At 40.4% G+C, this 27,263-nt stretch overlaps 1 protein-coding gene across 6 annotated transcripts in view; it reads left to right on the top strand.

Moving 5' to 3' along the window:
• SCFD2 (sec1 family domain containing 2) overlaps window positions 1-27,263 on the top strand; it is a 513,758-nt gene that overhangs the window by 393,769 nt on the left and 92,726 nt on the right. The window contains exon 7 of one of the 6 annotated variants that reach the window (XM_063663689.1): window positions 637-1,163. The exons of the other annotated variants lie outside the window; for them this stretch is intronic. Within the exon in view, the coding sequence (XP_063519759.1) occupies window positions 637-683 (47 nt within the window). The 3' untranslated portion in view covers window positions 684-1,163. Of the gene's footprint in view, window positions 1-636; window positions 1,164-27,263 lie in introns of those variants that run through there. 6 annotated transcript variants of the gene reach the window in all.

Raw genomic sequence — 27,263 nt, forward strand, 5'->3', positions numbered from 1 at the left:
TTGTTCCTCTTGCCATGGCACTGCCAAGACCTGCAGTTCACGCCCCCAATCATCGTTTTGACAATCTCAATATCTGCCACACTTCCCTCTGTCTCTAGAGCCTTTTTTTGAGGCTACTTATTACTAAGTACAGAACAGTCTATAAATAATTTTCATGTCAAAAGAAAAGTACCTGTGCTAGAGAGTTACAATGATTCCAATTAATTTTATGACCATTTTTATCATTGGAGTTTGGAAACTTGGGGTGGAAATCCAGCAATATTGCCAACTTTTGCCTGGTATGAGTGGAGTGGCATTTTTATTTCACCCTGTATGCCAGCCCCTTGCCACTGTCTTTGTTTCTTCAGTTTTCTTGAAGCAGTCATTTTGAAGAGATAAACAATATACATAAAAAATTATATGGAACCTGCAAACACACTTGAGACTAAAACGTGGAGCTGCTTCTAGGTATGCATCCTAGTGAGCCACTGAAAGTACTTTGATGATTTAGTTGCCTCACATAAATAAAATATTCAATTAAATTAAAAAACATACTTAAGAAAAATATACACACACATTTTAAGGCTGCTTGGGGAAATGTATCCACTATATAGACATGTACACTTTTTAAATTTATACCCTACTTCATTCCAAAAGGATTCAAGATCGCTTTGGGACAGATACCGGCAGATAAAACAATCTGAACTCACATTGTCCACCTACAGCCAGGTGTGTTCCACGTCCAGGTGGGTCAGTCCAGACTTTCCCACATTCTGCACCACCACCTCAGCCTGGGGTCTGATGGAAGTGAAGATAAAACTGATGCGTAAGAGTTACAACAGTGGACAGTTTCTTTATCATCACTGCATTTCTCTTTTGTTGGAAAGACCAATCCTTTAAATGTTTCATGACTTTTACCCTTATTTTTTTTTCTTTATTCTAAAACTAGTAGCTACCAGGATGAACAAGATAGACACAATACCTGCCTTCAATTTGTGTATGCTTTAGTAAGAGAATACTGTACTGGACAGTATATTATACATTTGTCATTTCAAGTCTCAAAATGCCCAGTTTTAACTTTGTACTTTACATGATTCTTCCACTTGGGCAAGTTGCTTAAACCATCTGCACCTCATTTTCTTCATCTGAAAAATGGGAATAATGCTAGCCTCCACCTATGGCTTTGCAAGCAGCCTCAGCTCTCCCCGTTGGCTGGTCTCCCTAATGTAGTACACAAATGGTACAGCCATAGGAAGATCCCTGAATTAGATAATTCACTTTAAATACTTAAAAAGTAACACTGAAAGCCTGACACATTGTAAATTTCTAGCAATAACATTATTAATTGTAATAGTGGAATGAGACTAATGAGAACACATTGGGAAGACAGATTAATATCATTCAGAGCCTTATGTATTTTGCAGCAGCTTTGTCTCATTAGAAACATGTTTTCAGTCGATCTTAAATGTAAGAAAACAGCTTTCTTCTTATCACCAGCTCATTCTTCAGAAGCCACTGAATCATGTGAGATGTCTCTTTCATTTTTGACCCCTGCTTCAGCACTCCTTCTAAAAAGATAATAAATGAGCATGTTACATTTGCTGCTGCAGTTAACTACTGTCTGTGAGATGCAGCAGGAGATTATCTGAGAGCATGTGCATAAATGATAGATTGCCTCGAGCCTATTTATACATGCAGCAGTAATGAGGAAAAGTTGAAGGAGGCATGAAGGATGGGAGGGAGGGAAGGAGAGAGATGATGCCAGAATGTGCAGAGTGTAGACAGAAGAAGAGAGTCAAAGAAGGAAAAATAAAGGGAGGTGAACAGCAGGACTAGAAACATGTAAGCAGAGATGGTGGGAGGGGGCATCAGTAGGTAAAAGGAAAGAAGGGAACAGAGGGGGAAAACTCATTAGCAACCAACAGAAAAGGCAGAATTTTGAGAAAACAAAATGCATCAGGCAGATTGGGAAGAAAGTAGAATGAAAGAAATGAAAACAGGAATCAAGGTGAATAGAATCCAATGTCAAAGTGGGAAACATATATTATTAGATGATGTCGATTTTATGTAAACAAGGGAGCAAAGGTTTTGTGTGATAGAAATTTCTGAACTCCTTTGAAGTCAGTACCATAAGCATTCCACGGGCATTCTATTCTTTCTTTGCAATATATTTGAAATGGGCACACCAGGGAAAATTACAGTGTCTTTATCATAAGTTGAACTCCTAAGCTATCACATTTCAAATACGGAAACACTATAATATAATATTAAAGGAAATTATGGTATGAATAGAGACAAAACTGAAGTTATTCTGTTAATAAGACTATTTCCATCATCTTTCCTTAGGATGCTTTATCCATAGTGGCACGTTGGTCTTATAACATCCCTTTAGGAGAAATTGATGGGCATAGCATGGTTTTTATTTCACCAAACATGGTTAAAGGACTAATAAAATAATCCACAAATTAGTCACATAACTAGGGACATCATCCAAATTTCTTGTTCCATTCGTACAATGATTGCCCCCTCTGTTCATCCTACAGAAACAAATGAACCAGGGATTAAACACACCCAGCTGGGAGTCTGGACTCCCTGATGTTATAACTTTATAAACTGGAGCAACTCTGATGTTCTTTGTTAGATTTCTCTTTCTATAAAATGGAGATACTGCCACCCCAGGATTATTATAACTATTAGGGATAAAATATATAAAGTATTTGAAACAGGTAGATAGTCAACACATTGTGGCAATTATCATTTTCATGCAACAGCAAATAGTCATACATATTTTTACAGTAAAAAAGAGGTATTAATATTGTATTCATCAAAAAGGTGGGGGAGACAGCAAGATTAAATTAGAGCAGGAAAGGAAAATAATGGAAAAGCTTGCTAGAGTGGTTGTATCCTATAGTAAAATGGAAATGTATTCCTGTATTGCCTCTGGGTCAGTGTACCTCAGTGAAAACAAGTACAGAAATGAAATAAATTCAACTGCAGAAGTACGATTAAAATGGAGGTTTGGCGTCCCTCAGAAGATGTCTTCATCTGTACCTGATGGTTGAGGTAACGAATTAAGGGGGATCCAGACTATAAAAAGAAGAGTCTCGAAGGTTGAAACCTGATTTTTTGACATTCAAAAACCCAAGAATCAGCAGTGGTCATTCTCCCTCAGACTTCATCACTCAAACTTAAAGCCTTTCTGGAGCCCAAGGACACAGAGACCTCTAAGCTGTGTAACCAGGACATTGGACAAATATGGTTCATAAGATCAGGTCCTAAAGCAACATTATTTTGTTTTTCACGTTTCTTTAAATTATTCAATAGGATCCAGTTCTTCCCCTACCCCAGGATGAATATTTGGGTGAGGCCATAACTTTTCTGTTCATCCTTAAGAAATACAAACAGTCTTAATTTGCTAATTTGTAAGTCCAACTCCATGTCATAGTCAAAACTCGGAGTGTGATTTACAGTTAACACATTTTCTCTCTCCCAGCTTCTGCGTGCTGCAGTTGATGATGAGAGGTGTGTCTGGGTCCTTCTCTCTCCCTCACATAAGGTTTCTCCTTCTCCTCCCACAGCTGATGAATTGTAGGTTCTGACCCCTGCAAGGTTAGAGTTTAGGGAAGCACTGGAAAGTCCTTACTTGTCTGACACTGTAATGAGCTGGCCTCACACTCTCTGATCTTGGCAGACGTTTCAACCTGGCACTTTCTCTTCATATGCACTTTGGTAGGATCTTCTGAGATACCCATTGCTTGTGCTGTCTCACTTGCAGTTCCTCCACATGGGGGAAATGACACCCTAGCTATTACAGTTGATCAGTTTGATGAGAGGGAATTGCATTGCGGAGTTTTATGTGTTGTTTTATTTTTGTGGATAGCAGAATAGTTGTGTGTACCATTGCCATCTCAGTTAACAATGTAAAAAGCACAAAAATAAGTAAATGAAAAAAATCGAGATAAATGAATCTGAACAGAAATACTACTGCTTGGAGTTAGTTCAGTGAAGAACTTATCACATATTCTGATTTACAAGAGGCTCTGATGATAATGGCACATTGCCAGTCCTCTACTCTCCCCTTTCTTTGGTGAAATGGCTCACCTTTCCATGAACTCTGTTTAAAGAGACACTCCAGAGGAATGTGTACTCTGGAGACATCAAGGAAAAGGAGACGAAAAGGAGAGCAAGATCTAGAAAAGCATTGTTTTGAGGCGGAAAGTTTGTGAAGAAAGGAATGGCCATTTGAAAATGAAAGTTTACTCATTTGTATTTTAGAAAAACAAATGATATTAAATAACTACAACAAAAGAGGAAAGGGAGTGATACATAGGTCATTTATTTTAAAAGTCCTTTCAGGCCGGGCGTGGTGGCTCAAGCGTGTAATCCCAGCACTTTGGGAGGCCGAGGCGGGCGGATCACAAGGACCGGAGATCGTGACCACGGTGAAACTCCGCCTCTACTAAAAATACAAAAAATTAGCCGCGCGCGGTGGCCAGCGCCTGTAGTCCCAGCTACTCAGGAGGCTGAGGCAGGAGAATGGCGTGAACCTGGAAGGCAGAGCTTGCAATGAGCCGAGATTGCGCCACTGCACTCCAGCCTGGGCGACAGAGTGAGACTCGGTCTCAAAAAAAAAAAAAAAAAAAAAAAAATCCTTTCAAACTACTGTTATTTTGCAACTAAAAATTATAGAACATTATGTATCAAGCTCTAAATTCTCACCAGGGCTGAGCCACATTAAACTCCCATTTTATAGATACAAATGTTCAAATATTGTCACTATCATATGGCTTAGAATCTTAACCTCATTTATCACAACTACTGAATTCTTTCTTGTAGTCTAGAAATTTAAGAACTTAAATTAGGTACTTTAAGAATCCCATGCCGGGCGCAATGGCTCACACCTGTAATCCCAGCAGTTTGCGAGGCCGAGGCGGGTGGATCACGAAGTCAGGAGATCGAGACCATCCTGGCTAACACGGTGAAACCTCATCTCCACTAAAAATACAAAAAATTTAGCTGGGCGTGGTGGTGGGTGCCTGTAGTCTCAGCTACTCGGGAGGCTGAGGTAGGAGAATGGCGTGAACCTGGGAGGCAGAGCTTGCAGTGAGCCAAGATCGCACCACTGCACTCCAGCCTGGGCAAGACAGCGAGACTCCGTCTCAAAAAAAAAAAAAAAAAAAAAGAATTTCATGAAGATCCTAAGCTTGAGATGAAGGTAGTGTCTTTCTTCTCTCTTCATCCCCTGTAACACCCAGCCTACAATAGTTGCTGAGAGAATACTTATTGACTTCTATCACAAGCTCAGAGTAATTTTGAACTTGCACCGTCATTATTAGCCACAAACGTTGCAGAATTAGATTCTTATCATTGAGCTTTCCCTTAATACCCAAAGTGGAGGATACAAGAAGTTTTAAAATCTTACATATACTCAATGACTATTAAAAAAAAACTTTACACTTTTTTCCCCTCTAAATTGCTCAGGGAAAGGACAGAGGGAAGAAAGGTGGGGAGGTAATTCTCACGGTGCAAAGAGGTTCAGCTCTGGAGGGAAGAGGTGGAAGCCAGCCTCCAGCCCCAGGCGCCTACCAAAGCCAGGGAGCCGGTTAACATGAGATCTACTTGACTGCGACATCACAGGGGGACAGGTGCAAAAACAGAATATGTAAAGGAATTGTATGCTAATTCTGTCCTCTCAGTGTCTTCGAAGAAATTATTTCTTGGTGATTTGTTCAGCACTTTAAAAAAAAAAGTCCATATACTCGCACCTCACCAATCTACCCATTCTCTTTGGTGTTTTTCTTATCTGATTGGAAATTTCCTAGTACATGTAGGGCTTTGTTCTAAGAATAGGTGAACACAGCTGGAATTGCAAAGTGTCATCTGTTGCATATTTGGAGAGACTTTCAAAAAAACTTGACCTTAACCTGCTAACTTCGACCCAGAATTCCAGACAGATATTTGGACCTTCTAAAATCGTAAACATTTGATATTTATATTCCTGGACTAATTTTTTAAGCAAAAAATTTGCATCTGGCCTTTTGCAATCTTCCAAAGGAAGTTTTTCAGATACCTCTGGGGGTGTGATTTCTTAATAGAATAAAACTGCCATGGTTTTATAATATGCTGCTATGTGGTGCTAGAAACCTCTCCAAAACACCCTCAAATTTATCAACACCAAAATCCCCAAAGTTACAAAGATGATATTAGCATTTTATTATAAATGCTTTGGGATCCTCAATAACTTGAAAGGCTTCTATTTTAGTATTAGAAGGAAACAGAATGCTAATTAATAAAATAAGGAACGAAGCATGGTGCCAAAATGACTTCACTGCAGCAGATATAACCAATGACTTCACTGCAGCAGAAAGGTCCTAAAACTGTACTCAGAAGAATGCTGGCTGTTTCTGTGTTTTCACTAACACATGCTAAATACCGTGTCCCACTCTTCATACCTGGGAGGGAGCAGGGCAAGGATGACCCTTACTGCGAAGGAGCAGTCACACAGTCAAACAGTATTAAATAAGTATTTTATGATCAATACCCTTAAAACCCCAAGAGAAATTTTAAAACTTAATTTGTCTGAAGCTTAGCTGTACAGCTCCCAATTAAGTGAGTGAACTGTGTTTTTAAATACCCATGTCCTACTCAAAATTCCCCATAGCTTTTCTTTTGAAAGCTATAAAATGTGTTACTGGCGACAGAATTCAGCTTAATAAGTTTCAGTAGGTTTTGATAGTTCATTCACACTTTAGCGTATAAAAAGTGTAGGCAAGTAAGCAAAATCATTTTTCCCATCTCCTGCATTATTGGAAAAGGTGCAGAATCCAGCTGCATTTCATTAAAGTTGTTTTGGAAAGTTGAAGACAGCCCATGGGGAAAAGAGGACTCAAAATTAAATACTTGGAACCTGAGGTTAAACATTGCACATGGCTTTATGTGCCTCTCTCCCCTTATATTTGGATGACAAATGACTTCAGGCCTCTGCTGACCTAAGGATTTGTCATTGATGATTCAACAAGAAGAACTACTTAGACTTGTTTAGGATTCATGGTGAACAGGCAGTTTCCCATTCATTCTATTATATAATGGTCACTCTTAGGTCACATATACACCAAAGAGGCCCTGGCTTCAGAGGAACTTAAACCTTTGTAAGCTCGTTTATGAGTCTAGTCCTATTGGAAAGCATTTGATTCCACTGTCAGTCACCTTGTGACTCTTTTGTTTCCCTGATAAAGAATTAAAAGTGTGTTGGATCCTCATAACAGTGTTGATAGAGCACCCTTGACAATGGTGGCTTTGTGGCACAGTGTTGAGGTCATTATTTTATAGAGCAGCAGAAAAAGTTCCTATTAAAGACAACACTCAAATTCTTCACCTTGTTATGTCAGTGATTTTAATATTGTAAATGTTCTTCAACTTCAACCCTTTTGTTTCACTGTGAATATATCCAATATAGCCTCCAGAGTTTTACAAAAGGTGCCCTTGGAGTAACTCACCCACTGGGGTTATATTTACCACCCTAGTGGCTTCCTGTTTGGGAACCTGGCAGGGGCAATAAGTAGGCTTGAGATGCTTTTTGAACAATCTACCATTCTCTTACATTCTCCTTCATGTACACAGGTACTCCAACTGCTTTACAGAGAAGTGGTAAACTAATAACCCTATTTACTCAGTCAAAAACTATGTGGAGTCCATATTTGGGGTGAGGCTTTCTCTTCGGAAAAGAAATGTTCAGCAAAACAGCCTAAATTCTCCAGGATAGAAGAGATTGATGGAGCATCTATCTTAATAAGGGTGTAGGCAAGGATACTAGGTTAACTCCTAAAACAAATATAGATGTTTCTTTTCCATATTCCAGGTAATGAAACCAACACGAGAAAGGGTTTGTCACTCTAGTTCCTCTTGATTTTTTCCAGCAGAGGGCACCATTTTCATTATCTAGATGAGTTTCAAAGTCAGACATGGGAATTGTTAGGTTCTATAAATTAGAATAGGCAAATTACTGAAGAGGCCCTGGAAACTGAGCTCTCAGCTCCTGAAACTGGGAACAGACCACTTTATTCTGTAGATAAAGAAAAATAGCACTTGTCTAGAAAATGTAGGCTGTTCAAGCAGTTTATTTATTTATTTATTTAAGTATATTGTAAGACCCACTACAACAAGCAGCTTAATTTAGATCTTGATATTTGAGATAAATCCCCACTAAACTAAGGTAAATACATATCCTTTGAACATTTGTGCATACATATATACATACGCAATTACAGCTTTTAAATTATTTTGACTGCTTTAAAATGTGGCTTTCCTTCTCTTGGAAACATTTAACACAAGAGTCATAAATATCACGGCAATTCTCTGCTGTACTGTGATTTTTAGTTGTATCCGTCCTTAAAATCTGATTCTATGGGTGTTGGAAATGACAAATATATACATTGAATGCTGAATTTGGTTTTATCAGATCTGGTACTCTCATGTGGCTAAGCAAAGAGTTATCGTGCCCTTCTGTTCCTTTATTTGTGCACTTTGTAGATTATGTTATCTGGCAAGCATCCAGGTCTATTGTGAAGGCACTGAAACAATACCTTGTATAGGTTGAACCATAACACTGTCAAAAGCCAGCACAACAAACCAAGGGACCAAGTAGTTCACATTGGAACTCAATAAAAATAACCTCTCTGAGAGGTTAGAGAATCATGATTATAAATAATGCCCACTGGAAATCCTTGAGAATGGATTTTCTGAAAATATTTACTGCTCCAGGTGGATTATTATTTTGACTACTTATGGTATGTACATCTCCCAAAATAAATTGGGATAAAGTATAGATAAAGTAAAGGTTTTTATTTCTTCCCCAGTGGATTGCTACATGTGCAAACTTAAAGGTCTGCTGAGTAATTATGGACACTAGAGAGCAGTAGAGGAGTGTCTGAGCACATAGCTGGCCGAAAATTAACATGCTTCAAAACAGTATCAGGCATATTCTCTTAAGGTGATATTCAGTTTCCACTGACAGTGGAAGACAATTTGAACTATCTTATAAATGAATCAATTTTTAGAGATTGGATAAATAACATCCAAACAATAAGCTATCAATAGGAATGCTAGTATTTATACTGATAAGCAGTTTATTATAAGTCAAAACTGCTTACTTTGGAGTAGAAAAATTTGGTAACAAATTCTGCATAAGATTTAGGTCATCGGTAATAGCTGTAATTCAAAGCAGATCTCTGACTACTTATGTAGAAGAGTCATCAAAATCAGTGTCATTTCAATGAATGCCTATTTATACCCAACATTCAAGACATCTGCATCAATTTACCAATAAATGTGTCTACCATTCATTATGCAGTCAAACTATCCCTTGTACAAACTACATCACAATTCTGATCTGTTTCCCCTTGGCCATAGTAACTCTACTTGGGTGATGGAGAGAGTTACAGCGAAAATAACCACCACCATTATGCCTATGCTGTGGCAGACACCATGCAGTGCAGCCTCCATTGTATGGCTTCCACTTCTAGCCTCCCATAACCACATGTCCAAAGTCAGAATCTTGGTTCCTTGTTCTTATATCTTTCCAGCTTATAAACAGTACCATTATCCACCCACACCAGAAACATAAGAGTCATCCTTGATCCATTCCTCTTCCTTACTGTCTGTAAGTCCTCTTGATTCTAATTCTAAAATACATCCCAAATCCATTTCCTTCTTTCCAGTTCCACTGTCAGATTCTCACCTGGGCCCCCATCACCACGTGTCTGCACACTGTAAGAACCTCCAGCTGGTCTTTCTCTTCCCAACAGTAGTAGGGTATTTATATTTGATAACATAGACCAGATCTTAGCATTTCCCTGCGTGACATCCTTCAACTGCTGCCCATTCATCTTGGAATATAATCTAAACCCCTGGTAGTGGCTCTCTAAGCCCTGACCATCTCTCCTGGCTCACCCTGTACCCCTTCCAAATTCTTTTTGACTCAGGGCCTTCCGGTGTGGTGTTGCCCCTGCCTGAAGGCTGTGTGATTTCAGGAAGTCACTTAACCTTCTGGGCCTTGATTTTCTCATCTAAAATAAGGACCTTGGTCCTTTCTAGCAACGACCTTCCTGTTTTCTTAGAAAAAAATAGCAGTTCTCTTGAATTTATCTTCTAATAATCCTCTACTCAGCACTGACCCTGACATAATATGAGAGGTTAGCCACAGGCCCATTGGAAAATAGTTTCCAAGTATAGTATAGACCTATAAAATGCTTTGAAACTGAGACATACATGTTAACCAGCAATGTTTTCAATTAATAGAGGGATGTGTATACCTTGTGAGAATGCTTAAAGCCTAAAATTAAAGCATGGCAGGAGACTTCATCTTTCTTAGAAAGCAAATTTACTGTTCTCTCGCTAGTTTCTATCTGAATGTACCAGCTCCATGTAAGTTTGTATGTTCATTGGCATTCTAACCATCCTTTATTATAAGTGCATTTTCAAGGTTTATACTATTCTCATCAGCAGAACACTGTTGTCAAGTTTTTAATTTCAGATTGTCAGACATCCAAACTAGAATTGTTCCATTGCCTATAGCAGATAATAAATAATCAGATGCTCTTAAATCAGTGGACTACAGAAAATGAAGGTGAATTTTTAAAATTCAGTTTATTTATAAACTGAGCCAACCCCATGCCAGTTCAATCCGGTTCTGTGCATTTTGCTGAGTGTCTTCCAGATGCCAGGCACTACACCAATACAGGCTATGTAATAAGCAAATGCTGGGCCCAGCTCTCTAAGAACTCACAGTCCAGCAGGAAGACCTATATGCAAAAATACCGTGTCAGAAACCTGGTGAAGTAATAGAAGAAGGCGCTGTGTGCTTTGGGGTAAAAAAGCGCTTCTGTCACCATGGAGGGATCAGACAAAGTGTCATGAGTAAATAATATTTACCTGTCAAAGAAGAAAACAGTGTCCCAGGAAGAGGATTCAGGTATGCAGAGAAACCAGAAGTGCATCAGCAGTGTCCTTTGGGGAAACAACTGAAATACAAAAGTGTCTGTGGCCAGAGACAAAGCTGGAAAGAGATGCAGGCACCAAGTCATGAAAGGACTTTGTATGTCTCGTATTCTCTCCAAAAAATTTGAGCTGTATCCTGAAATACTAATACTAACAACATGAGCTAACTTGGGGGCCTCACTAAAACCACTTTACATGATCTAACTCATATAATGCTCAACAGCTGATGAGGTTTCAGCTCAGGTAAGCCACTGTTTGAGTCATGCTCTGAACTACGGTTATTCCACCTCCAAGTGAAAAGGAGCCATAGAAATTGTATGACCCTGGGCAAATTACTCAACACTGAACCTCCTTTCATCATCTGTAAACCATGAATAATGATAGTGCCTGCCTCATAGAACTGCTGTAAGAACTAAACAAATTAACAAATGTAAAATGCTTGGTTAGCATTGTGCATGGCACGTGGCATGTAACTGCCGTTGTTATTATCATCTTCAACATTATAATTTGCATTAATTTTTAAGATTTTAAGAAATGGAACACCATTACCCTGTTTGCATTAAAAGATGACAAAGAGGGCAAATGAAGCAAGGCAGGTGGCAAAGCTATTATATTGCCAACCCCAAGGGGCACCATTCACTTTGTAGTCAGTGTAAATGACACAGTGCCCCCTTGGACCTGCGCTGTGCAATGGCTCTGAGCAGAACAAGACAAGAGGTAATCCAGAGGTGACGAGAACCTAAATGAGGGGAACAGAGAAGAAACAGTGGTGACAGATATTGGGAAACAAGAGATCTCATGGGTAAGAACAATAAAGAGGGACTTGATTAACTACTAGATTTCTGGCCTGGGTAGGTGTGCAGAGGGGAAGTAAGAGGGGTGGGGAATCAACTCAGATTATTTTATGTCTCCGAATATGTGTCTCTAACTGCTTTCCAAAGGGAAAATAAACATGATTTCAGATTAGTGATTTTGTTCTATTAAGTGTGTTTCATCCTTTTATGAGTATAAATAATTGGGATTTACTGAGTTAATCCTGATTAACTCAAACTGTGTTCCTAATAACATAGCCCAATGCAGTTCAGTGCCAGGATAAATGTCAGAATCCTATGTTGATTTTGTGTTATTGCAGTCTTCTGTTTGGCAAGACTGACATTGTTATTTCTGAATTAATGATTTCAATCACCCAAGACACCTTTTCAGTGAAATATGATACATAAAAATGGAGTCTCCTAATAGTTGTGAAAAAGCACTTCATTTGATTAATATATATTTGAAATACTCATCACAGCGCATGTAAGTGTGAACTTTTAATGACACAGAAGAAGAAATATTTGTATATGCATCTTTTTGTACAGACAAGCTCAGAGCACCCTCAAATAGAAGAGACAGAAAAGAGTGTGGGTTATGTCATTGCGTCAGCCCCTAGAAAGCCTACACCACTGGTGTATTATTCACACCCATCTGTAGAGGTCTCTTAGGAGTCTTGGGAGTCCCTTGGGAAAAGCCTCCCAGGAACAGGCAGTTAGAGTATGGCAGGATCATTTTCTTAGCCTGTTTTGGGTCCAATTATGTATTTTCTATTTTATCTTGCTATTAACTACTCCCCCGCCCCCTCAAAAAAAGGCCTGGTGTGTTGGCTCATGCTTGTAATCCTAACACCTTGGGAGGCTGAAGAGAGAGGGTCACTTGAAGCCAGGAGTTCAAGACCCCTGGACAAGATAGCAAGACCCCATCTCTACAAAACAACAATAACAAACCCAGTCCAACAGGTTACACTGGCTAAACACATTTTTCTTAGGGATTTAATTTTTTTCCCTGCTTTACCTTATGTGTGATACTTATAAAATATGCCACATTTTTAGTATTGCTTCACTCTTAGGGCGCCAGAGTTGTCAATGCCTTGATTCTATATTCTGGGGCTTGCACTGTAAAGCATACATTTTACCTAAGATCAATGTCACAAGTAAGTTTATCTGCTGTTCCTTTCTTTTTTTTTTTTTTCATTTTTTTAAAGCAAAACATGCCTCTTTATTTTTCCAAAACAACTAATCACAATCAACATCCAATAATTAGGAAATCAATCTAAAAACAAATCTTAAGGAAATAAACCATCTGTATTATTTTATAATAACAATAATAACTACTATTTGCTGAGTCCTAATCATTGCCAAGTGCCGCATATTTCCCATGTATTACCGAAATGTAATAGTCACAACAACCCTGAAAGATATATTACTTCAATTTTACAGATGAGGAGGTTGGGCTAAGATATACGTAATTCAGGCCTTACTAGCAGATGCTAATTAGAATGCTTGTTGGAAATGCCTAGGGGGTCATCAGAGAGTAGCATCAAACACTGGGGGAGCAGGGCCAGCATCCTGCAGAATTCTGTTTAGGCCTGTGAGCACACTCCCTTGCTCCGGGGGTGACTTTTAGTGTTCACAGCTCCTCTGTTGGGCCTGCTGGCCTTCAAGCTCCAGATTCTGTGTCTTCCTCACTTATGATGACTGTTTGCTTACCCTGCTGCCCTCTCCACAATTCTCCTTTCATTCCATGCTTCACCCTCTCCACAAGTAATTATCAAGCACTTTCCACATGCCAGCGACTGCTCCAAGGACTGGAGAAACAGCAGTGAACAAAACAGTCTATATTGTTTAAATCTCTGTTCTGTGGAGCTGTTGAGCACAGACAGAAAATAAACAATAAAATCACCCTGAATCTTACCCTTTCAATCTCATACTTAACTCCAGGCTTCTAACCAAACACATGTCAAAAATATGGATGGGCTCTTTCTCATCTGCCATAGACAAAGTCTATGGCATAGACGAAGTCTCTTCATCCTTCTTAGGCTGTAAGAATTCATTGAAAGAAGAGCCCTGGCCTCTGTGTTCCTTACTCATATACCTGAATAATGAGCAAGGCTGTAGGAACTACTAGCTCCTCTGTAACAATTTTCCTCTTTATTATATGTTCATATTCCCAATAACTAGAGCACGAGAGAATCTAGCCAGCCATTCAGTCTTTGTTACTGAATACTGTCTGCCTCAGATACTTCCATTTTGAACTGAATAGAATAATCTAGAAGGAAACGTAATACCCTCTTTTTTAGTCATTCCTTGCCAGATGCCTGTATCTTTCTTCTGGCCTATAGTTTGGCCCCTTGAGCTCAGAGGATCCCAAGGGGCTACTGTAGCCAGTCTCTGATAATACCGTTTTGTCACTCGTCCCATGAAGTTCTTGCCTACAGGAAAGGAGTATGACTGCCAGCCCTGACCCCCTCGACCTTAGAGTGGAATGAGGTAGACCCTTAATATTCTTAGAAAGGATGTCCCAAGCTCTTAGCAATTGTTCAGATTTAGAAATGGTGCTGTAACACATAATTTCTCCCATAAAGTGCAGTCAAGTGTAAGTGACCTCTTCAGAACCTTAATGATTCTATATTAAACAAAAACAATTGAATTTCTTATAAAAATCATCAGTTATGTACAACTTCTTAATATTGTTTCCACCTCCAGTGACAGTACAAGGAGTCAACTTTCCTGTGGGAGCAATTGTTCAAAGTAGAATTTGCCACCTCAAGGAAGTTAGAGTGATGTGGTTAACAATAATAACAGGAATATGAGCTGGCCCGACACAGAGCTCACTGTGTGTGAGGCTCCATGCTGACCTCTTTACATGCATGACTCTTTAAATCCTCCAACAACCTTACAAACTAAGTGCTATTATTGTCCTCATTTTTCAGATGAGAAAACTGAAGTAGAGAGAGGTAAAATAACTTGCCTCACATTATCCAGCTAGTAAATGGTGGAACCAGGACTCCTATCAAGGCTGCCTGTCCTCAGAGCCAATGCCAAAATCTCAACTCTGTCATCCTTCTCAATATGAGTGAATAAAAAAGCTGTGATGAGGTGTGCTGGTGAGGGCTCACTCACCTTTGAATGGGGCTGCCACACCTGTTGTCTACAGTGGAGCATTCAAATCAGTGCCTCAGTGAAGTGGCAGATTGTCCCATGTCAAAGGTGTTTGGGTCACTGGGAACATCCGCTCCTTCAGTGTCAGGGTCTGCTGGCATTCTGACTTAACCAAGGCTACCTGTGGCTATAGTTCATCCAGCCTAGTATTTCTAGTTTGGGCTGCCGCTCCCCTTCCTCTCCACCAGAATTTTTACTATTTCAGGAGGAGGTGAATCCCTGTGAGGTAGATTTCTGATTTTGGAGATGATACTTGTGATTAAAGAGAAAGCTTGATAGGAGGAGAGCCACAATTTTCCATGACTTTAAAAGAGGAAATAATTTTCTGCTTCACTCTGGAAGACAAAGGAAATGCCTCCCCTAACAATTCCCTTTATCAAAGTAACATTTCACCTGCCAGGTAGGTATTACTTCATTTGAATACAATAGCAGCCTTCAGCAGCAATAGCTAAAATTTACTCCTATCTCTTTCTTTTTACAAAGCCTTCAAATTTGTACATGAATAGAATCTTAGAAACAACCAATTTTTTTTTTTATACTTTAAGTTTTAGGGTACATGTGCACAACGTGCAGGTTAGTTACATATGTATACATGTGCCATGTTGGTGTGCTGCACCCATTAACTCATCATTTAACATAAGGTATATCTCCTAATGCTATCCCTCCCTCCTCCCCCCACCCCACAACAGGCCCCGGTGTGTGATGTTTCCCTTCCTGTGTCCATGTGTTCTCATTGTTCAATTCCCACCTATGAGTGAGAACATGCGGTGTTTGGTTTTTTGTCCTTGCAATAGTTTGCTGAGAATGATGGTTTCCAGCTTCATCCATGTCCCTACAAAGGACATGAACTCATCCTTTTTTATGGCTGCATAGTATTCCATGGTGTATATGTGCCACATTTTCTTAATCCAGTCTATCATTGTTGGACATTTGGCTTGGTTCCAAGTCTTTCCTATTGTGAATAGTGCCACAATAAATATTCGTGTGCATGTGTCTTTATAGCAGCATGATTTATAATCCTTTGGGTATATACTCAGCAATGGGATTGCTGGGTCAAATGGTATTTCTAGTTCTAGATCCCTGAGGAATCGCCACACCGGCTTCCACAATGGTTGAACTAGTTTACAGTCCCACCAACAGTGTGTAAAAGTGTTCTTATTTCTCCACATCCTCTCCAGCACCTGTTGTTTCCTGACTTTTTAATGATCGCCATTCTAACTAGTGTTAGATGGTATCTCATTGTGATTTTGATTTGCATTTCTCTGATGGCCAGTGATGATGAGCATTTTTTTGTGTGTCTTTTGGCTGCATAAATGTCTTCTTTTGAGAAGTGTCTGTTCATATCCTTCACCCACTTGTTGATGGGGTTGTTTGTTTTTTTCTTGTAAATTTGTTTGAGTTTCTTGTAGATTCTGGATATTAGCCCTTGGTCAGATGAGTAGATTTCAAAAATTTTCTCCCATTCTGTAGGTTGCCTGTTCACTCTGGTGGAAGTTTCTTTTGCTGTGCAGAAGCTCTTTAGTTTGATTAGATCCCATTTGTCAGTTTTGGCTTTTGTTGCCATTGCTTTTGTTGTTTTAGACGTGAAGTCCTTGCCCATGCCTATGTCCTGAATGGTATTGCCTAGGTTTTCTTCTAGGGTTTTTATGGTTTTAGGTCTAACATGTAAGTCTTTAATCCATCTTGAATTAATTTTTGTATAAGGTGTAAGGAAGGGATCCAGTTTCAGCTCTCTACATATGCCTAGCCAGTTTTCCCAGCACCATTTATTAAATAGGGAATCCTTTCCCCATTGCTTGCTTTTGTCAGGTTTGTCAAAGATCAGATGGTTGTAGATATGCGGCATTATTTCTGAGGGCTCTGTTATGTTCCGTTGGTCTATATCTCTGTTTTGGTACCAGTACCATGCTGTTTTGGTTACTGTAGCCTTGTAGTATAGGTTGAAGTCAGGTAGCGTGATGCCTCCAGCTTTGTTCTTTTGGCTTAGGATTGACTTGGCAATGCGGGCTCTTTTTTGGTTCCATCTGAACTTTAAAGTAGTTTTTTCCAATTCTGTGAAGAAAGTCATCGGTAGCTTGATGGGGATGGCATCGAATCTATAAATTACCTTGGGCAGTATGGCAATTTCCACGGTATTGATTCTTCCTACCCATGAGCCTGGAATGTTCTTCCATTTGTTTGTATCCTCTTTTATTTCATTGAGCAGTGGTTTGTAGTTCTCCTTGAAGAGGTCCTTCACATCCCTTGTAAGTTGGATTCCTAGGTATTTTATTCTGTTTGAAGCAATTGTGAATGGGAGTTCACTCATGATTTGGCTCTCTGTCTGTTATTGGTGTATAAGAATGCTTGTGATTTTTGCACATTGATTTTGTATCCTGAGACTTTGCTGAAGTTGCCTATCAGCTTAAGGAGATTTTGGGCTGAGACGATGGGGTTTTCTAGATATACAATCATGTCATCTGCAAACAGGGACAATTTGACTTCCTCTTTTTCTAATTGAATACCCTTTATTTCCTTCTCCTGCCTGATGGCCCTGGCCAGAACTTCCAACACTATGTTGAATAGGAGTGGTGAGAGAGAGCATCCCTGTCTTGTGCCAGTTTTCAAAGGAAATGCTTCCAGTTTTTGCCCATTCAGTATGATATTGGCTGTGGGTTTGTCATAAATAGCTCTTATTATTTTGAGATACGTCCCATCAATACTTAATTTATTGAGAGTTTTTAGCATGAAGGGCTGTTAAATTTTGTCAAAGGCTTTTTCTGCATCTATTGAGATAATCACGTGGTTTTTGTCTTTGGTTCTGTTTATATGCTGGATTACGTTTATTGATTTGCTTATGTTGAACCAGCCTTGCATCCCAGGGATGAAGCCCACTTGATCATGGTGGATAAGCTTTTTTGATGTGTTGCTGGATTTGGTTCGCCAGTATGTTATTGAGGATTTTTGCATCGATGTTCATCAGGGATATTGATCTAAAATTCTCTTTTTTTGTTGTGTCTCTGCCAGGCTTTGGTATCAGGATGATGCTGGCCTCATAAAATGAGTGAGGGAGGATTCCCTCTTTTTCTATTGATTGGAATAGTTTCAGAAGGAATGGTACCAGCTCCTCCTTGTACCTCTTGTAGTATTCGGCTATGAATCCATCTGGTCCTGGCCTTTTTTTGGTTGGTAAGCTATTAATTATTGCCTCAATTTCAGAGCCTGTTATTGGTCTGTTCAGAGATGCACCTTCTTCCTGGTTTAGTCTTGGGAGGGTGTATGTGTTGAGGAATTTATCCATTTCTTCTAGATTTTCTAGTTTATTTGCGTAGAGGTGTTTATAGTATTCTATGATGGTAGTTTGTATTTCTGTGGGATCAGTGATGATATCCCCTTTATCATTTGTTATTGCGTCTATTTGATTCTTCTCTCTTTTCTTCTATATTAGTTTTTCTAGCGGTCTATCAATTTTGTTGATCTTTTCAAAACACCAGCTCCTAGATTCATTGATTTTTTGAAGGGTTTTTTGTGTCTCTATTTCCTTCAGTTCTGCTCTGATCTTAGTTATTTCTTGCCTTCTGCTAGCTTTTGAATGTGTTTGCTCTTGCTTCTCTGGTTCTTTTAATTGTGATGTTAGGGTGTCAATTTTAGATCTTTCCTGCTTTCTCTTGTGGGTATTTAGTGCTATAAATTTCCCTCTGAACACTGCTTTGAATGTGTCCCAGAGATTCTGGTTTGTTGTGTCTTTGTTCTCGTTGGTTTCAAAGAACATCTTTATTTCTGCCTTCATTTCATTATGTACCCAGTAGTCATTCAGGAGCAGGTTGTTCAGTTTCCATGTAGTTGAGCGGTTTTGAGTGAGTTTCTTAATCCTGAGTTCTAGTTTGATTGCACTGTGATCTGAGAGACAGTTTGTTATAATTTCTATTCTTTTACATTTGCTGAGGAGCGCTTTCCTTCCAACTATGTTGTCAATTTTGGAATAAGTGCAGTGTGGTGCTGTGAAGAATGTATATTCTGTTGATTTGGGGTAGAGAGTTCTGTAGATGTCTATTAGGTCCACTTGGTGCAGAGCTGAGTTCAATTCCTGGATATCCTTGTTAACTTTCTGCCTCGTCGATCTGTCTCATGTTGACAGTGGGGTGTTAAAGTCTCCCATTATTATTGTGTCAGAGTCTAAGTCTCTTTGTAGGTCTCTAAGGACTTGCTTTATGAATCTGGGTGCTCCTGTATTGGGTGCATATATATTTATGATAGTTAGTTCTTCTTGTTGAATTGATCCCTTTACCATTATGTAATGGCCTTCTTTGTCTCTTTTGATCTTTGTTGGTTTAAAGTCTGTTTTATCAGAGACTAGGATTCCAACCCCTGCCTTTTTTTGTTTTCCATTTGCTTGGTAGATCTTCCTCCATCCCTTTATTTTGAGCCTATGTGTGTCTCTGCACGTGAGATGGGTTTCCTGAATACAGCACACTGATGGGTCTTGACTCTTTATCCAATTTGCCAGTCTGTGCATTTTAATTGGAGCATTTAGCCCATTTACATTTAAAGTTAATATTGTTATGTGTGAATTTGATCCTGTCATTATGATGTTAGCTGGTTATTTTGCTCGTTAGTTGATGCAGTTTCTTCCTGGCCTTCATGGTCTTTACATTTTGGCATGTTTTTGCAGTGGCTGGTACCGGTTGTTCCTTTCCATGTTTAGTGCTTCCTTCAGAAGCTCATTTAGGGCAGGCCTGGTGGTGACAAAATCTCTCAGCATTTGCTTGTCTGTAAAGTATTTTATTTCTCCTTCACTTATGAAGCTTAGTTTGGCTGGATATGAAATTCTGGGTTGAAAATTCTTTAAGAATATTGAATATTGGCCCCCGCTCTCTTCAGGCTTGTAGAGTTTCTGCCGAGAGATCAGCTATTATTCTGATGGGCTTCCGTTTGTGGGTAACCCGACCTTTCTCTCTGGCTGCCCTGAACATTTTTCCTTCATTTCAACTTTGGTGAATCTGACAATTATGTGTCTTGGAGTTGCTCTTCTCGAGGAGTATCTTTGTGGTGTTCTCTGTATTTCCTGAATTTCATTGTTGGCCTGCCTTGCTAGATTGGGGAAGTTCTCCTGGATAATATCCTGCAGGGTGTTTTACAGCTTGGTTCCGTTCTCCCCGTCAGTTTCAGCTACACCAGTCAGATGTAGATTTGGTCTTTTCACATAGTCCCATATTTCTTGGAGGCTTTGTTCATTTCTTTTTATTCTTTTTTCTCTAATCTTCTCTTCTCCCTTCATTTCATTCATTTGATCTTCCATCACTGATACCTTTCTTCCAGTTTATCGAATCGGCTTCTGAGGCTTGTGCATTCGTCATGTAGTTCTCGTGCTGTGGTTTTCAGCTCTATCAGTTCCTTTAAGGACTTCTCTGCATTGGTTATTCTAGTTTGCCATTCATCTAATTTTTTTTCAAGGTTTTTAACTTCTTTGCCATGGGTTCGAACCTCCTCCTTTCGCTTGGAGTAGTTTGATCTTCTGAAGCCTTCTTCTCTCAACTCATCAAAGTCATTCTCTGTCCAGCTTTGTTCCATTGCTGGTGAGGAGCTGTGTTCCTTTGGAGGAGGAGAGTCTCTCTGATTTTTAGAGTTTCCAGTTTTTCTGCTCTGTTTTTTCCCCTCCTTTGTGGTTTTATCTACCTTTGGTCTTTGATGATGGTTACGTACAGATGGGGTTTTGGTGTGGATGTCCTTTCTGTTTGTTAGTTTTCCTTCTAACAGTCAGGACCCTTAGCTGCAGGTCTGTTGGAGTTTGCTGGAAGTCCACTCCAGACCCTGTTTGCCTTGGTATCGGCAGCGGAGGCTGCAGAACAGCGGATATTGGTGAGCAGCAAATGTTGCTGCCTGATCATTCCTCTGGAAGTTTAGTCTCAGAGGAGTACCCGGCCGTGTGAGGTGTCAGTCTGCCCCTACTGGGGGGTGTCTCCCAGTTAGGCTACTTGGGAGTCAGGGACCCACTTGAGGAGGCAGTCTGTCCATTCTCATATCTCCAGCTGCATGCTGGAAGAACCACTACTCTCTTCAAAGCTGTCAGACAGGGACATTTAAGTCTGCAGAGGATTCTGCTGCCTTTTGTTTGGCTACTCCCTGCCCCCAGCGGTGGAGTCTACACAGGCAGGCAGGCCTCTTTGAGATTCGGTGGGCTCCACCCAGTTCCAGCTTCCAGGCAGCTTTGTTTACCTACTCAAGCCTCAGCAATGGCGGGTGCCCCTCCCCCAGCCTCGCTGCCACCTTGCAGTTTGATCCCAGACTGCTGTGCTAGCAATGAGTGAGGCTCCGTTGGCCTAGGACCCTCCGAGCCAGGCGCGGGATATAATCACCTGGTGTGCTGTTTGCTAAGACCGTTGGAAAAGCGCAGTATTAGGGTGGGAGTGACCCGATTTTCCAGGTGCTGTCTTTTACCCCTTTCTTTGACTAGGAAAGGGAATTCCCTGACCCCTTGCACTTCCCAGGTGAGGCGATGCCTCGCCCTGCTTCGGCTCATGCTGAGTATGCTGCACCCACTGTCCTGCACCTACTTTCTGACACTCCCCAGTGAGTTGAGCCCGGTACCTCAGTTGGAAATGCAGAATCACCCGTCTTCTGCATTGCTCACACTGGGAGCTCTAGACTGGAGCTGTTCCTATTTGGCCATCTTGGCTCCACCCCCACAATTGTTTTCTTTTATACTCCTTGAGATTTTTACCCTCTTTAAACATTTTTATAAGTGGAAAAAATGCAACTATATTGAAGAAAACTGCCCATTTTCAAAAAACTAACAGTGATTTTCGTTTTTCCATGTTGCCTTCCAGTTCAGGCTCACACTATTAATGTTTTCCATAATGGTCCTTGCAGGTCATCTTAGGCAGTAGAGGCTAGGTTTTGCTCCAATTAACATAATCCCCAAATCTCAGGGGCTAAACACAACTCAAATTCATATCTCACTCCCTCTGCATCACCGCCTCAGGTTTGCAGAAGGCTCTGCTTATCATAGTCACTCCTCCTCAGGCCCAACGGGTCAGACCTCATCAGGACACATACTTCCACAATCACTGATGCAGAGGAAGGATAAACAGCAAATTACAAACAGCCTCTTAAGAGTCCTGCCTGGAAGTAACACCCATCACCCCAGCTTCCTTTCCGCCAGCCAACACAAATCACATGGCCAAGCCAACTTCAGGGGGAATGAACTATTCATCTACTGTGTGCCCGGAAGAACAAGAGATGGAATGTTTGAGAAGGGCCCTTATGAGTTCCATAAATATATTCTATTCTGTCATGAACCCTAATTTCCTAAACCATTTTCCTACCAATGGATATTTGGGCCAAGAGCAATGGTTTATATTTATGTATGATTTAAAAACATGTTATTAAAAATTATTCAATGAGACTTATTAAAGCACGGTAAGGAAGACTTTATTCAGAACCATAAAGAGAGCTATAGAGACCACCACAACAGGGCCTTGCAGTCAGGAAAAAGATTGAGCTCAACTCCAAACACATAAGCAAGTGGGAATTTATAGCCAAGGAGGAGTGTGGGAGTCAGTGGATGGAAAATTACTAAGGGGAGACATCAGGGGCAAGGGAGAGTCTGGCTAAAACCACCTAACAGGATTCTTGCCAAAGACAGGCCAGGGTGATTGGACATCACCTGGGGAATGGTGGAGGGTAAGAAACCTAATCAGATATCAAGAATGGTCAGATATTGAGGATAGCGGTTCTTGCTAAACTGGTGTAGCAGAATTCTTTGCCAAAACTGGATTTTACAAGGAAGTGAACATATGGGCCTAGCAGAGGATTCAGAAGCCTAATTAGCGTTTGGCCAAGCAGAGAATCTTTGTCATATATTTGAATGTGTTTTATGGCCCCATCCCCAGATAACATTTGGCTGCCCCCACATGAGATCCCTTGAGCACAACACACACATATACATACATGCACACACACAAGCACCCAGACACACACACAGTTGGCTGCCAATCCCCACACCAACAGCACCCTCCTCATACCTGTCCAATTCTGTCTTGCAGTGATAGAAGTATAAATCAAAGATTTTTGTCACACCCACTTCCCTGTGGCTAGGTTCTTGAAAACCTCTGTGTAATCTTCCCTTCTTGCAGTAAAGAATTCATAATAGTATCTGTCTTCCATGTCAGCCAACTACGGCTACATAAATGCTGAACACACATACGTGCATGCACACACACACCCGTACACCCGATCACCTATTTGCCCCATGGCCACAGATTGGAAGACCAGATACTAACAAAGCCCAGCCATGAAACAGAACCAAGTATGCCTGCATGTTCTGACTTGCTTCCATTTGAACTCAAGGTGGCATTTTAAGTACCTTATCTCCTCCCTGATGCAGCCTCTGACTTTGTGCCTTTTAATAAGAATACCTTTTGTGCCCAGCATTTAAAATGTCAAACAACAATGCTCCCTGTGTAGTTAAGCAACAGCAACCTATATTCTTAGCCCTAGCACAGTGCCTGACACACAGTAGCCCCGGTCTAAATGAGAACAGAGCTAACTTTAGAAATGGAATGAGGAAACATTGATGGCTGTGTTTCCCCTGTCAGGGTGGTGGCATTTCCCAGCTATGAAATGGCCTCTATTAATACAGGCCAAAGGACTATTGTGGCTTTTGAATTGAATTATTATGTATTGCCAGCCTTCCAGATGATAAAATAAAATGTTAGTGGGATGCTAGAGCCATCTTCCCTGTAGTTGTAGATTAAATTTAACAAAAAAATTAATAACTGAGAGGACTCCGGCTGAAGTTATATTGGAACTGGGAAACAAGTTAACACTAATGGGAATGACATAGGGAGGGGAAAAAGAAGGGACAGAATTGTGCAGAGCAGGGCATGAGACACAGGCTCCAGAGCCCAGAGGGTAGACAAAGGGTCTCACAAGCTCAGGCATGGCTCAGGAAACACTGGTACCACCAGACCCTAACCAGCAAACAGGGCAATGGGGAGAGATTCCAAAAGGAATCAGCACCAGCTGTAGTCTCATGAGGAAATGTGTGCATTTGTGGTCTTATCAGGAGTACAGAGAACTGGACCACTTCTCCCATGGAAGGAACACCAGGACTGGCAGGAACTGAGAGACGTTACAGGGCATTTGGGACTGCCTAGATTCCAATTCTCAGACTGCCATTTGTTTACTGTATTCCTTTGGCAAGTTATGTTTGAGTTTCCTCATCTGTAAAGTGGGATTAATAATAGTACCCACTTCATGGGGATGTTGTGAAAATTAAGCAAAATAACATGTATAGAGTTACTTAGGGACAACAAGGACTGCCATGTAGTAAGTGATTTGAAAATGTAAGATCTAGGAGGGGTTCTCAGGTCCCAGAGGCAAAGTGGGATTTAGGGCAAGGTCCCAGAACTAGAGGCAAGCTGGGGTTCCATGTGGAAGATGGCCAACTCCAGGGTGGAGAACCAGAAGTAAGAGTGAGACCATGGTAGAAAGGCCAAGAATGTGCAGCAACATGCCCTTGAGGTTGTTTAAAGATGCAGATGATGGACAATGTGGGTGAACCTAGAAGACATTATGCTAACTGAAGTAAGCCAAAAATAAAAGGACAAATATTATATGATTCTACTTATATGAAGCATCTCCAATAGTCAAATTCATAGAGACAGAAAGTAAAATGGATGGTGTTTGCCAGGGCCTGGAGGGAAGGGAGAGTGTGGTTACAGTTTAACGGGTCAAGAATTCAGTTCGCAAAATAAAAGGAGTTCCAGAGATGGATGGTGGTGTTGGCTGCACAATGTGAATGTTGTTAATGCCACTGAACTGTACACTTAAAATGGCTACAATGGTAAATTTTATGTTATATACATGAGCTTTACACAATTTTTTTTAAAAACAAAGGAAGTCTGTATAAAGTTTATACTTTAGTTATGATAATGTATCAATATTGGTTCACTAGTAGTAAGAAAATGTACCAGACTTATGTAAGATGTCGATAATAAGAGAAACTGGCTTCAGATAGCAATAAATTATGTAAGAAATCTTTGTACTATTGTCACTTTTTTTATAAATCTAAAACTGTCCTACCAAATAAATGAAGTATATTTTTAAAAACTAGATGCAGAAGATGGGAAGAACCAGATAAAGAGCTGCTTGGTTGAGTAAGAGCTCCCTTGGTTGAGTAAGGGATGGTTGAGATTCAGGGAGAGATTGTTATGAGCCCGAAAACAGAGATTAAAAAGGTGATTTGGAAGGTAATATGGGAAGGAGGAAAGGGATTTAAAGAATCTGAGGAATCACAAGATTGACCACAGCAGCAGATGAGCAGATGACCATGGGCACTGCCTGGGAAAGGACTCAGGTCATCAAGTGACCTGCGCTTACATTGATCTGCTTTGTACATGCACAGGAGAATGTCCTAAAAACACACGTATAATCAGCTGAGAGTATTTCAAATTCCAGATATGGAAGATTACTAAACATGCATCCTTGGTATGTTTCCTTAAAGCACAACAAAATCCTGGCAATTATGAACAAAAAGAATGGTGCAGGGCATGAGGCATGGGCCCATCACCAGGTGGCCTGGTGTGTCTCCATAAATGAGGGCACTTCAACATGTCAAGACTGGGCTGTCAAGGGTTGATCCTATAAATCAGATGTCGTTTTCATAGGATCATGCCATTTTTAATTCTTGACCCAAGAAAGTCTTTATCAATCAGATCCAAGTTCAGCACATTTTTAGCACCCATGAAGTCTGTATTTGGCATGTTTACCCATGTTGTTTGAATTACAATAACTGGTAGCATGACTAGCATAGAGTATTATTTGCAGACACTAGAGTCAAGTTTTTTGAGTAATAAATAATAGAAAAAGGACCACAACCATGATCTTCCTATTATGACTATGAAAGAATGAACTGTGAGCTCCTAGGCTCCTTCTATAACAACTGTCAAACCAAATGAAACCAAGTCATGGCAGGTTTTGGTCACATGTATGGTACTGAGCTGTTTTCCTAAAGGCCAGACCCAGCCAGGCTTGCTGGCTACAGCAGGAGGTGCTAGAGGAGGCATGAAACATCAGAAGTGGGCACTGCACAGCCTCCATGGGTGCTCTGCTCCACACCCTCTGGGAGCTGAAATGTCAGCAATATTGGCATCATTTTGAATACTGCACAGTGCTGTGGAAATTGGGCATGCACAGATTCTGACCAATCAACATGAGAAGAGTAAGGAAGTTATGGGACACAACTCTGTGGGTAGAATGAACACTAGCATGGCAGGGACAGAATAAAAGAAGCATGTGCTCAGCTGCTGAGGGAAATGGGCATTGGTTAGGGGTGCCAGAGGAACTGAGGGCTCTGGCCTGAGTCCGGAAACCAGTAAATAGTGTCTGTGGCATGAAGTGAGAAATCAAAGAAATCCAATAATATGCCATGAAAGATGTCACTCTTAGGCCCATCATTTTTTGGGGGGGCTTTTATAGTCTACTTAATTTATTGGGGTGTTTTCAATATGGCTCCTAGAAAAGGAAATATGTGCAACAGAATGCAGAAATGGCATGAAATCTGATATTTTCCAGCCTGGCCTCCACCTATCATGATGGTTATGGCGTGTAGAAGGTGTTCAATAAATGCTGTCTGAGTGAATGATCATTATGAAATAGATGGCAACAGCACTGTGTGTGTGTGTGTGTGTGTGTGTGCGCGCATATCTTTTGTTTTATTCACTTAGTCACCACCATACATTGTGCCTTTCAGATTAGGAATCATGTAATTAATGTCATTTCTGCGAGGCTTTTTCTATTGCAAGATGGGATCTCAACTGATACCACTGTCTAAATTACTGACTAAATTAACATGGTGTTATTTTATCTCAGATGCTTATCTTAGAGCATCCTGTTTTATGCTGGCTCACCCTTAGGAGTACTCAAGCGAGGGCTGGACGGCAAACTACACTTGATGGGTGTTTTAGACCAAAATATTCAAGGATCGCTTTCTGAGTCTGTGTGTATGTGTGTGTGTGGGTGTCCCTCACATTTCGCAACGTCTATATTACTTTGGCAATCTGAGGTGGATTGTAGTAGTTGACTACATTGTCTTGACATTGCAAACCCACTTTGTCTACCTTGAACCATTAATTCAGTGAAATCAAAATTCAAGACACTTAGCCTGCAACTCCTAGAATGTGCCTGGAAACATGGATGGAGATTACTTCAGTGCTGACAGGGCCGTTGGAAAAGACATTGGTTTTTGGGAATATGTGAACCCCCTTTTGGTATAGTAAAATGTCCTTTTCCTATTTTGGAAAAGTTGGACCTGTTGGCTAAAGCAATTAGCAG

This window comes from Pongo pygmaeus, chromosome 3, assembly GCF_028885625.2.
Source record: "Pongo pygmaeus isolate AG05252 chromosome 3, NHGRI_mPonPyg2-v2.0_pri, whole genome shotgun sequence".
Classification (NCBI taxonomy): Eukaryota; Metazoa; Chordata; class Mammalia; order Primates; family Hominidae; genus Pongo; species Pongo pygmaeus.